The 12737-nt window shown below is 49.1% G+C and overlaps 4 protein-coding genes across 4 annotated transcripts; 2 read left to right on the top strand and 2 right to left on the bottom strand.

Moving 5' to 3' along the window:
- Positions 1–872: 872 nt before the first annotated feature.
- Positions 873–4904, top strand: N7489_008821 (ATP-binding cassette long-chain fatty acid transporter PXA2; the record flags this gene model as incomplete). The annotated part of the gene is made up of 7 exons (XM_056714571.1): positions 873–1379; positions 1474–2110; positions 2162–3059; positions 3693–3721; positions 3840–4165; positions 4290–4715; positions 4794–4904. 7 exons carry the CDS (start codon positions 873–875, stop codon positions 4902–4904), a joined length of 2934 nt encoding a protein of 977 aa, XP_056562193.1.
- A 388-nt stretch (positions 4905–5292) lies between these two features.
- glpV (glycogen phosphorylase) lies at positions 5293–8358 on the bottom strand (the record flags this gene model as incomplete). Its single annotated transcript, XM_056714570.1, has 8 exons — positions 5293–5700; positions 5763–7528; positions 7577–7654; positions 7704–7807; positions 7865–7926; positions 7987–8022; positions 8082–8094; positions 8153–8358. The coding sequence occupies 8 exons, from the start codon at positions 8356–8358 to the stop codon at positions 5293–5295; spliced, it is 2673 nt and encodes an 890-aa protein (XP_056562192.1).
- A 1497-nt stretch (positions 8359–9855) lies between these two features.
- Positions 9856–10725, top strand: N7489_008819 (aminoglycoside phosphotransferase family protein; the record flags this gene model as incomplete). Its single annotated transcript, XM_056714569.1, has 1 exon — positions 9856–10725. The coding sequence occupies one exon, from the start codon at positions 9856–9858 to the stop codon at positions 10723–10725; it is 870 nt and encodes a 289-aa protein (XP_056562191.1).
- A 270-nt stretch (positions 10726–10995) lies between these two features.
- N7489_008818 (uncharacterized protein) lies at positions 10996–11409 on the bottom strand (the record flags this gene model as incomplete). The annotated part of the gene is made up of 1 exon (XM_056714568.1): positions 10996–11409. The coding sequence occupies one exon, from the start codon at positions 11407–11409 to the stop codon at positions 10996–10998; it is 414 nt and encodes a 137-aa protein (XP_056562190.1).
- Between the last annotated feature and the right edge of the window lie 1328 nt (positions 11410–12737).

The following is a 12737-nucleotide window of genomic DNA, read 5'->3' as shown; positions in this document are numbered from 1 at the left end:
TGTTAAAAATAGCTTTCAATCTGCTGGTTTAATTCCTTTTACACCGGAGAGAGTGATTTCGAAGCTTAATATCCGGCTTGCTACCCCTACCCCCCCTCCTAGCCGGGGTAGTGATTGGGATCTAAAAACGCCTTCGAACTATATACAATTAGAAAAGCAAGCTTCCTCTATTAAAGCATTGCTTCGTATGAGATCAAAAAGCCCTCTAAGCCCGCTCAATTCCGCTATAAACCAGGTTTTAAAGGCCTGCTAGATCACGATGCAATCCGCCGCACTACTGGAGAAAGAAGTGAGCGATTTACGCGCTAAAAACGAGAAGAAGAAGCAAAAGCGAACTCGATCTATAAGGACGATAGTCCACGAAGGGGATCTCTCAGTTCAAGATATTCGTGAGCTACGTTCAGAGCCATTTGAGGCCCAAGTAGCGCGTATCAATGACTATCGTGAGCAGGTTTCGGAAGGTTTAAGGCCGCCCCCCTAGGCCGGACGAGCATGTGGAATATGTAGGAAGCTAGGACATAGGAGAGAGACATGTCCAGATAGATGATGATTTTAGTTTATTTAATTTAATGGCGTTTTGGTTGAGATAAATGCATTTGAAATTAGTAGCTTTGGTTTGGTGCGTCACTCGCTTACATGCGTCACTCGCTTACCGAATACGTTAATATGGTGTTGCTGCCTTAGGCCAGTAAGGTTACCTGAAAGTGGGTTCCTCGGCTGAACATCCCCAGTTTCCTGGGGTATCACATGTCACCTCCGTCATGGCAATGGCCTACTCCTCAACTCTCTCCACTCCTTCAACTCCCTTAACTCACTCAACAGCGGACATGTTTGCACCCGAATCCGGCTGATTAGCACCTAAAAGCTCCGCCATGGCCGCTCAGTCCAAACTACTCCCGCCCGAACGCTCCATAAAGCAGATCCTCTCCAGCCTAACATCCCTCTACCTACGAAACCGCACCCGCATCTCACGCGCCGTATATCTCGCCCTCTTTGCTGCGCTAGCCAAACGAATCCACAATGCCATCTCCGAACAGAAAGCCGCGTCACAACAAGTAGAGCTGCGCCGACGGCCCGGCACCAGCAGTCTAGGCGATGAGGAACAACCCCGCAAGAAGCGCGTGGAGATCAACAGAGAATTCTTCAAGAACCTACTTCGTTTACTGAAGATCGTCATACCCGGATGGCGAAGCAAGGAGCTAAGGCTGCTGGTGAGCCACAGCGTCTTCTTGGTGCTGCGGACCGTGCTTAGTTTATACGTCGCCGAGCTGGACGGAAGACTTGTGAGCAACTTAGTCCGCGGTAAAGGGAAGGATTTCTTGCTCGGTCTTGTCTGGTGGATGATTGTGGCTGTCCCCGCTACTTTCACTAATTCTATGGTATGTCCCCGGTGATGGGAGCGAGGTTTCCTGTCTGCCGTGCTGGCATGCGACCGTTCAACACATTTGCTGACCCGATAATTTACTTCGTTAGCTCTCCTACCATCAGTGCAAGCTTGCCCTCAGCTATCGCAAGCGACTTACAGACTATATCCACGACAAGTATTTGTCTAACATGACTTTCTATGCCATCTCCGCCTTGGACGATCGAATAAAGAATCCCGACCAGCTCGTCACAGTCGATGTGTCTCGCTTCTCGGACAGTCTGGCAGAACTGTATTCCAATCTAGCTAAGCCCATTCTCGATATGGCTATTTATAACTACTCGCTCTCCAAGAACGTGGGAGGTGAGGGGTTATTCATCATGAGTCTGCTAGTGCAGTTGTCTGCCAACGTCATGCGTATGCTGACCCCGCCATTTGGCAAATATGTTGCCGATGAGGCCCGGCTGGAGGGAGAGTTCCGTTTCCTCCATTCGCGGCTTATTGATTACAGCGAAGAAGTCGCACTTTACCATGGCCACGAGGCAGAGAAGGATACACTGGATAAGGGCTATTTCACCCTGATCAAGCACGTGAACCGCATTCTGCGACGGCGCCTTTACCATGGCTTTATGGAGGACTTTGTGATCAAGTATTTCTGGGGAGCTTTAGGCTTGATACTCTGCAGTGTGCCTGTCTTCTTCAAGATTCCCGGTCAGGCTACTCATAGCATGGGAGATCGCACTGAAAGTAAGTTTCTGTCCTTCGATGTAGAAACTTTTGTATTCTGATTACTCTCAGGCTTCGTCACAAATCGTCGAATGTTGCTTTCCTCATCGGATGCTTTTGGCCGATTGATGTTCTCCTACAAGGAGATCTCGGAGCTCGCTGGCTACACTTCGCGCGTCTCCTCATTACTGGAGGTGATGGACGACCTCCTCGCTGGGAGGTTCGAGAAGAAGTTGGTGTCTTCCGCTTCGACGGAGGAAAATGCAGAGGTGCTGTCTGGTCGGGGTACAGTCATAGAAAGCGACTCAATTGAGTTCACCGATGTACCGATCGTATCCCCGAACGGTGACGTATTGATCCGTAAGCTTTCTTTCACCGTTAACCCCGGCGACCATCTTCTGATCGTCGGACCCAACGGGTGCGGCAAGTCGTCTCTCTTCCGGATCCTGGGCGGGCTCTGGCCGGTATACGGAGGCACGGTGAAGAAACCTCCTTTCCAAGATATTTTCTACATTCCCCAGCGACCATATCTGTCCCGCGGGACCCTACGACAGCAAGTGATCTACCCGGATGGAGTGCGCGAGATGCGCGCCAAGGGTGTCACTGACGCCGATCTCTACGAGGTCCTATCAGTGGTTGAGATCGCGTCCATCGTAGACCGTCCTGGGGGCTGGGATGCAGAGGAAGAATGGCGCGACGTTCTATCTGGTGGTCTGCAACAGCGCATCGCTATGGCTCGGTTATTCTATCACCGACCCAAGTTTGCCATTTTGGACGAGTGCACATCGTCGGTGACGCTGGAGATTGAGAAGGTCATGTATGAGACGGCCAAGAAGCTTGGCACCACACTCATGACTGTCTCGCACCGACGGAGTCTCTGGAAGTATCACCAGAAAATCTTACAGTTTGATGGACAGGGCGGCTACATCTTCACCGGTCTAGACTGGGAGCGACGCTTGAAACTCGAAGAGTAAGTTTCCCCAGTTCCCGATTTCCCCGACCTTTCCGATTATCCGAATCTCCATGCAGAACGCCTATTAACTATCTCGCAGTGAGAAGGAAGAGTTGGACTTGCAGTTACGGGCTGTTCCGGAATTGCAACGCCGAGTTGCCGAGTTAACGGCTTAGTTTCCTCAATCTATACCCTTTTATATACCATTTCATATACCATTTGACTGTTAGCGTTGAAATGTATGATGCCTCGTGCAGTCCAAGATCCACTTTCAATAATATCGACCAATCCGATCGAAGAATTGGCCTCGGCCTTCCATGGTTCCACTATTCGGCTTTTTTATATGTGGGCCCCCAACGACAGCCAATCAGCATCCGTTATATCAACACTCGAATTCTCACGATGTTCAAATGAGGCCCCCTACGCGGCCCACACTGATGTCGTTAGATGTCCCTACGTCATATTCCTCATCTATCTTGTTTGCCACGATACTCTGGGAAGTTCGTGAATACTTAGGATCGTGACTTTGCTCTTTTGCTTCATTTTATTTTTTAACTTGTACTCTGTATTACACTCTCTCCATACACCCACCGTATAACACAAACCCTAAGGTCTATACCAAAATGGCTATATCGCCCACACCCCCGGCAGTCAAAAGAGAAAGATTATCATCTTCTCTGGTATGAAGCCCCCATTCATATATGTCCCAATTCCCAGTCTAAACCCTCCAATCCCAACCACCAAGCCCTAAACTCACATAACATGACCAAAGAATACGCCCAAACTAACAATATCCAGACTTCGATGGCACAATCTTCCTACAGGATACCGGCCACGTACTAGTAGACCATCTTGGCTGCGGCGCCGCGTACCGCGAAAAGCTCGAAGAACAATTCAAATCCGGCGAGCGAACCTTCCGTGACATTTCAGACGACATGTGGGGATCCCTCAGCATCCCCTTCGGCGACGGCTTCGACATAATGGAAAAGAACCTCAAAATGGACCCCGGCTTCCGCGAATTCCACCAGTACTGCGTTCGCGAGGGCTTCCCCTTCAACGTAATCAGCGCAGGCCTAAAGCCCGTTCTCCAGCGCACGCTGAATATGTTCCTAGGCGAGAAAGAGGTATGTTTCCTTCTTCGAAAGGATTTCCAGCCCAACCACCGATCAATCAACAACCCGTGGACCACCAATGTTACATCCATATCCCATATCCCATATCCCAAAACCACCCACTAACCCTCCCCAGGCCTCCTCAATCGAAATCGTCGCAAACGACCTCAAAGCACCCGGCGGCATCCCCTGGAAACCCGTCTGGCGCGACAACACAGCCTCAGGCCACGACAAGGCCGCGAGCGTGAACCTAGCGCGCGAAAAAGCACAGGAAGAATGCGAGCCAGATGAGATCCCGCTGATTGTATTTATCGGCGACGGCGTCTCCGATCTCCCCGCCGCCCGCGAGGCAGATGTCCTCTTTGCTCGCCGCGGTCTGCGGCTCGAGGAGTACTGCATCGAACACGGGATCCCGTATATCCCGTTCGACAGCTTTGCTGATGTTAAGAAGGAGGTTGAGGCGATTAGTCTTGAGGATCAGAAGAAGACTGGTGGGGTTGGGAAGCCGGTGCGGTATAACCCGCGTGCGAATATGTGGAGGCGGATTTCTAGTAAGGAGGCTGTATGTTTTATCTTTTTCTTTGGTTTTCTTCCTTTAAGAAGGCTGGATTCGTGGGGCTTTCGCTAACGCTTATTGCAGGTTCCGACGCTTATGGCTACGGCTACGCCTACGCGCGATGAGAAGATGGCGCTTTGGCCGGATTATTTCTCCGAGCCTAAACAACTTAGTGAGCCGACGATTCAGGAGTGAGGTTGCTTTGGGAATTTGACGGATTTATGGTTTGACGTCGTCATGTTTGGATATCATTTTGGTTTCGTGTTGCTTTGGCATGGAGTGGGTGTTCCAAGGTTGGTTCGATATTTTCAGTCATTGCTGCCTCGAGGGTCTTCTCTTTTGGGTTTGTACACTGCTGTATATCGAGATTGGGTTGTATATATACCTAGTTCTGTCTAGACCAATTGCATATAAATTTTTGTGGATGACCTACTCAACTAAACTTATAACAAATTGATATACTATTAATGCTAAGGATATTGAACAACCAATGCGGGAAAGCTCACAGAACCAATGAAAAGCGGATGTGAATCACCAAACCAAAAGAAGAAGGGCTTAACACTGATGTCAAACCGCAGTCTGTTTAGTCCGTAACATCCAGAGGCTCGACATTCCAGATACTATCAGCGTACTCATTAGTAACGCGGTCCATAGAGAAGAATCCCATGCGCGCGACAGAGGTAATCGACTTGGCCAGCCACTCCTCCTGATTCTGGAAGGCCTCGTCGACCATCTCGTGCGTGGTGATGTAGGAGTTGAAATCGTCCGAGACGAGATAGTAGTCACCGTGCTCTTCGATGGAGCTTGTGAGCGCGGAGAAGTCGGTTTTGTCGCCGAACAAGTTGTCTTTGATTGCGTCGAAGACACGCTCCAGCTGTGGGTCCAGCTTGAAGCCCCCGTAGAAGTGTCGGTGGCGCAGGTCCTCGACGTCTTCAGCGAGATTGCCGAAGAGGAAGATGTTCTGCTCGCCGATTTCGCGTGTGATTTCGATCTGTCAGTTGAGTTAGTATGAGTGGGATGGAAGCAGGTCATATAGGAGAAAAAAAGACTTACGTTGGCTCCATCGCAGGTGCCGATGATCAGACCGCCGTTCAGGACGAACTTCATGTTGCTCGTGCCACTGCCTTCGGTGCCGGCAGTTGAGATGTGCTCGCTGATATCCGAAGCAGGGCAGATTATCTCCGCCTTGCTGACGTTGTAATCCGCGATGAAGATAACCTTCAAAAGGTCGCCAACCTCCGGGTCCTTGTTCACTACATCGGCCACATTGTTGATGAGATGGATGATGGTCTTCGCCATCCAGTAACCAGGGGCTGCCTTGCCTCCGAAAATAGAAACCCGAGGCACCACTTTCTTCTTCTCTTCGGCTGACATGGCCTTGATGCTCAAGTAGCGGTGGATGACCCCGAAGATGTTCAGCTGCTGGCGCTTGTACTCATGGATACGCTTTACCTGCACGTCAAAGAGGGCATTGGGGTTAACATCGTATCCTGTGGTGGCCTTGATGTGTCTGGCCAGGCGCAGTTTGTTCTCCCGCTTGATGACCGCCCACTCCTCGCGGAAGGCCTTGTCGTCGACAAAGACTTCTATCTTGTCAAGAAGCGTGAGGTCCTTCAAGAAGTCATAGCCTCCAAGCTTCTCTGCAATCAATGCAGACAACCTGGGGTTGGCCTGGTGGAGCCAGCGTCTCGGGGTGATACCATTGGTAACATTGGTGAAACGGTCTGGTCCGTAAATCTTCACAAAGTCTTTAAAGAGAGTGCTCTTGAGCAGGTCTGAATGCAGCTCGGCCACACCATTGACTTTGTGAGAACCAATGATGGCCAGATAGGCCATGCGCACCATCTTGGGATGCGACTCTTCAATGATCGAGACACGCGACAGGATATCGCGATCGTTGGGGAATCGCTTCTCAACAGATTGCAAGAAGAACAGATTCACCTCGTAGATAATTTGCAAGTGCCGCGGAAGCAGGTTCTGCATCAGCGGGACAGACCATTTCTCCAGCGCTTCGGGAAGGACGGTATGATTAGTATATCCAAATGTCTTTGTCACGATACTCCAAGCCTCATCCCATTCCAAACCCTCCATGTCAATCAAAATGCGCTGCAACTCAACGATTGCAAGGGTTGGGTGGGTGTCGTTAAGCTGGATGGCGACCTGGTCAGGGAACTCGGCCCAGGCCCGTTTTGTCTTCTTGAACCGCCGAACGATGTCAAACAGCGAGGCAGCACACCAGAAGTACTGCTGCTTTAGACGCAGTTCTTTTCCTCGCTCGAGGTTATCATTGGGGTATAGAACAGCGGAGATTGTTTCCGCCCTCTGCTGGTCCGCCACTGCGCTTTCATAGTCTCCAGCATTGAACTTCTGGAAGTCGAACTCCCCGCTACTGGCCTTGCTAGACCATAGACGAAGGTTGTTGGTGGTCTTCGTGCCGTATCCGGGAATGGGGACATCGTACGCAATGGCTTGGACAATCTCACCATCCTCCCACGAGTTCAAGATCCTGCCATTCTCATCCTGGTATTTTTTGACGTTACCGTAAAACTGGATGTCGACTGTGATTTCGTGTCGCGGGAATTCCCAAGGGTTGTTATCCAGCCAGTAGTCTGGAATCTCCACCTGGTAGCCATTGACAATCTCCTGCTTAAAGATACCATAGCGGTAACGCAGGCCGTACCCCCAGGCCGGGTAGTTCAGCGTCGCCATACTGTCCATAAAGCACGCCGCCAGACGTCCCAGACCGCCGTTGCCCAACGCTGCATCGTGCTCCTGGTTGATGACGTCCTCGATGCGGAACCCAAGATCGCTCAAACCATCTGATATCATCAGCGGTAATCCAGATCACAGATCATCTTGGTGCTTACCTCGAGCAACATCCTTCAAGCCAACATTCAGCATGGCATTGTCCAATGTACGTCCCATGAGGAACTCAAGCGACAAATCTACAACAGCGATTAGATATTGTCTTATGCCACCGGGCGGCACACATACAGTAGACGCGCTTCTGATCGGTGAAAGTCTGACGCTGCTGAGTCCTGTTCCACTCGATGATCAACCGGTCTCTAAAAGCAAGCGCGGTTCCCGAGTACGCGGCACTGTGGAAAGCCCCCAGTCAGTAGGAATCGCTTGAATCAAGGGCACGAAGCACATACAGCTCATCGCAATTATAAAGCGAGCGAGCGAGGGTGGTTTCGACATGGCGCACGAAATATTTCTGCGAGACCCGTTAAAGCAAACCCGAAGTATCAAGTTTGTGCTTCCAGGTCGGACTCACCTCGAAATCTTCTTTACTGGTGAATTCAGTAGCCGACTAAATTGGCCCTCAGCATTAGCACCCCAGACCCAAATCCCGATTGCGTTTCAACATACGTGGTTTCTCCAGCTGCGAGAATTGTGGTCAGTCCAGACTATAGATCACTAAGGCAAGTGCAGGTACTCACGCCTCTCGCAGTGGCTCAGGAATGCTAGCTTCAACACTCTTAATCTCGGCAGGTCCAAATCCGGTGAATGTGCGCTTGTGCTTGGGACGACTGAACCCCGGGCCGACTGGTCCCTGGAGGTCGGCGATAGGAGCTCCTACGGAAGGTCTTCGCTCCCGACGAGGTTGGGCCTCAGTTGCAACTGAATCTGGGTTGGTTGTTGGCATGGTGAGAAGAGAAGGGAAATAAAATTTGGAGAGGAGAAAGTGCAGTACAAAGGGGGAAACAAGACTGAAAGTATACTTAAAGAGAAAGAGGGGAACCTTGGAAGGATATTTTCATGTAGTCATGACTTTTGAAGTGACACCGGGCATTCTTTTTTTAGTTTTAGTTCTTTTTATTATAATTGTTATAACTATTATTCTACTAGGTAGTAAGTACTGTTTCTGGAGTGCTACTGCATATAGAAATACGTCATCTATTCTAATATCCTTGATTCTACTAATTCTACTATACAGATATACATACATAGGATGGTCCAAGCTATGTACATGTGACTATTTAAGTCACATCATGCCATTCCTATTTCTCTTGCATTAAAAGACCCCCGTACTCCGTACACTCCAAAGCCAATCTATAAAATCCCACAGAAGCCCAGCTCTTCCGGCTTTGGTTGATTGGCCCCACACCAGCTATCTCTCCCGAAACCATCCACTAACTAGTTAGCTACCATCTACTACCTAGGTAACCATTCAGCCCATATATACATCTACTACTCATTTCTCATTGCTGTTCTGCTCAATTCCTACAAACCTAGATACCCCGCGAACGCCAACGCACAGACGCATTGCATGAAACGTGTACCGTGCGCCGAGGCCCCAGTGCCTGCCTGCATTACACGATGGTATAGGCTTGTGGGAGGTTCTAGCCCGCACCTTGGAGACTCTACTATCAGGAAGATCAGTGGTCGAGGTTGTTGCTGTGATGTGGGTGGCTGTGTGGTGAGATGGGGGTGTTTTTGTTTGCATGGGGATTGGATTTGGTTCCAAAGAGGGGGTGTTGGAAGGTTTATGGGAGATATATCGTATATTCTCTCATTCCTTGTAGATCTGTAGATCTGTCGAGCTGTAGAGCTGTAGAGCTGCTTCTTCTACCCTTTTATCCCTCCGAACTAGATATCAATCCATAGGAGCTACAGTCTGGCTATCCAAGCATAAGAGCTTCTCACGACTACCATCTATGCTAAGCGAAAATATTACATCTAGAATATAGGGGCCTGTGAAATCGACGCCGAAAATGACAGCCTCTGGCGCCAGAAACGGCCGCCTTTCCACCCGTAACTTTGGACGGCCAGCGGCCGCTTGACCGCCCGCTGCCCTGTACAGCCCACAGCTTTCAACTATACTATATAACACAAGCCTTCCGTAAGGTATATATGTATGGAGGATCGAGTTCACCAGGGTTATCAATCTCAAGCTTAAAACGGCAATCAGGCAATTCCAGGCGAGAGTCAATCACGTGAGTAAACCTTCGTCAGGTAGCCAATCAAAGTTGAAGTCTAACCGCTGGACAACCTTGGAACGGTGTGTTTACCCTTGGAAGTTCCACCACGTTCAGTTTCCTCTTCACTTGTTGAAGCTGCCACATTTCCGGCCAATTTTACTTTTGCCAACCCCTACGAATTCTTGATACGCAACGGAAGACGCAATAACCTACCCTTCAACATGACAACGAGTGACGGAGAAGCAACGAAGGTCCAAGAACAAATGAAGGACCAAGAAGCAGTGAAGCACGAAGAACCGACAAAGGTCGAAGAACCAACGAAAGTCGAAGAACCAAAGAAAGTCGAAGAACCAACCAAGGACCCAGACGGGACGGTCCTCCATTCGTTGTCCGATCGCACAGTTGTCCGACTCGGCGACAAACTCGTTGTGAAGTCGGGCCATCTCCGCCCCCAGGAAGGGCCAACACTCCGTTTCATTGCAGAAAACACAACCATCCCTGTACCTAAACTTCATGATATCCGCTACGAAGACGGCAAACCTGTCGCTCTCGTCATGGACTACATACCTGGCAAGCGACTTGATGAAGCATGGGATACTTTGGACTCCAGTCAAAAGCTCTCTATTGCCGACGAGCTACACTCCTACGTGAACCAACTTCGCGAACTGAAAGGCCATTATATCGGGGCCATTGATCGCGGCAAAGCTATCATAGGAAATATTGCGTCACTTGAGGGAGGTCCATTTGATACCGAGCAGGAATTCAACGAATTTATCCTAGGGGATATGGTCGGGTTAGCACCAGACTTGCTACGACATTATGCCAAGTTTGCGCTCATGGATGACCATGAGATTGTATTCACGCATTCTGATCTTGCACCGCGGAATATTCTTGTTGAAGGTGGCCGAGTCACAGCTATTATTGACTGGGAATATGCTGGCTGGTATCCAGCGCATTGGGAATATTGTCAAGCTCTTCGGCATCTGAGACCGATGTTTGACTGGCCAGAATATCTGGCCCGTATTCTTCCACCCAAATTTGAGCGAGAATACATAGGCATGACTTTCTTAGCTCGTATGTTACGTCACTAGGTAATTGGTTACGCTGCGGGTGGTATACATCTAAACTTCGCTATGCTTAGGATGAAGAAAACAGTCCATACCAAGAATCATCACTTTACTCTCGAATATTCAAGCTCTTCAAATATAAGATACAACTGAAAATTCGCCCCATCCACCCTTCACAGCAGGCACTAACGTCGTTTGTATAGATCGGAGATGCTATAACTTCCATGTTAGCAATGAATGTTTTGTCTTTTGAAATGTCATCAATCACTCACCAACGACATGATTCGTCCACGGCTACTCATCCTTTGCCTCCAAGCACACATCGGTCATCACATTAACAGCTGATGCTCGCTGAGCTGCACTCAAGTAGCCACTGCCCACCATCCTGGTAAGCGCATCACCGACCCAATTCTGGCAATTCCAATCCAATTCCGTGTTCTTGATTGGGGTTCTTGAAACAAGGCCTTTGACAGAGACTTCGGTGACCCAATCTTGCAGTTCCGCCACTGAAATTTGTCTGACAAGCCTTCGACTTTCTTCCGGCTTGTAATTGTCCATCTGCTCGAATGTGTAATACCCAGGCGAGCCTACTATGTGCATCGAACATGTAGACCCGTTCGGAAAGGCCAAGTGCAAAGCCGTATGGCGAAACTTGGTGTAGTCGAGTGGATCGCCCTGGTAGACAAGAATGACAACTTTGATTGGCATTTTGATGAAGGGCTGAGTCTTGATTTGGTATGTGGGATTTGGAATGTTTGTGTTCTGAAAGATGAGGATGGTTATGAACGATGAACTGGAAGTCAAAAGCTGTTTAAATAGACAGGAGGACGGTATTCAATCCAGTCAACGGCCTCATGTGAATGCCCAAAAAAAAGAAATGGGCTGAAACTATCTTGCGCGCGCGGTAACTCATAGGCAAATAGTGCTCGAAAACCTGAGTTCATGTCGGATGGCTAGCGTTGTTTCATAACCTGTGGCGCCCATGTCAGCTTAGAGGAAGATGAATGCCAACCGTTGGTTCTTGATAATTGATCTATATTATATAGCAAATTTTCATGTGTCACTCATCGTTAGATTCAGGCCGAAGTCTTCACTTCTTTCTGTCGCAGACTTCGGGAATCTGCAAGGCAATCCTATATTGTCTCTATAATGTCATCGCTAAATGGCATAATCTTGGGCTACAAGCCCTTCAGCATTTAGCTCTATCAGGTATTTGAAAACACGGCGCAATCTTGTTCAGGAGCTGGGAAGCTTTTCTAATCAGCCCAGTATGTACCTAGCTAGGTAGCGTTGGGGGGTTTGGCTAATCACATCCGCAGTCGATTTTCCACGGTAAAGCAAGGCTGGGGTATTGCTGCATATGAGCGCTAGTTTGAGTAGTTTTACTGGCTATAATCGAAGTGATTGGGCTTCTGATCTCGGTTGTACTGGACACTCATACCCTAGAGGATAATATGTACGATATCTTTTTGGGCACTGCTTTTTCCACTTTGGAGTCGTATGTTGGTACATACAGCGCCTATGTGCTAGGAATACGATTGGCGGGATGTCTCGTCGCTAGGTACCCTGGGGCTCCTGAAGCAGTTGGCAATCTGACGCCAGTCCTAATCCGCAGGCTATTGGATGTGTTGCAGATGTTGATTGCTATACAGCGGAGCAGAATCATGATTAGCGTCCACTAGATGGAGCCGTTACCGTGTGTAGTAAATATATCAATAGCCACTTATGTACTCCGTAGGTAGATCCATATTTAGGAACGCTTCCGAGGTTTGAGGCTCGCGCTCGCGCCATGAGTCTCCACTCGGGCGGAAGACGAGGCAACTATACCGTTTTGAGTATGGTAGGAACGCCAGCGCACATGATATATATGTCACATGACCCTTACATACCTAGGTATAGTGGGGCAGGTACATGATTTCGACCCCAGTTGCCAGAAAGGGATGTATGGAACATAGTATACATCACATGAAGCATACTATTTACTACTTGCTATACAACTCAGCTTCGGCTATGCAGTTGGGTCTTAAATTTCCACA

The sequence above is a fragment of the Penicillium chrysogenum genome (genome assembly GCF_028827035.1).
Source record: "Penicillium chrysogenum strain IBT 35668 chromosome Unknown utg000005l_segment0_segment0, whole genome shotgun sequence".
In the NCBI taxonomy this organism is placed as follows: Eukaryota; Fungi; Ascomycota; class Eurotiomycetes; order Eurotiales; family Aspergillaceae; genus Penicillium; species Penicillium chrysogenum.
This window is presented reverse-complemented; position numbering and strand designations above follow the sequence as displayed.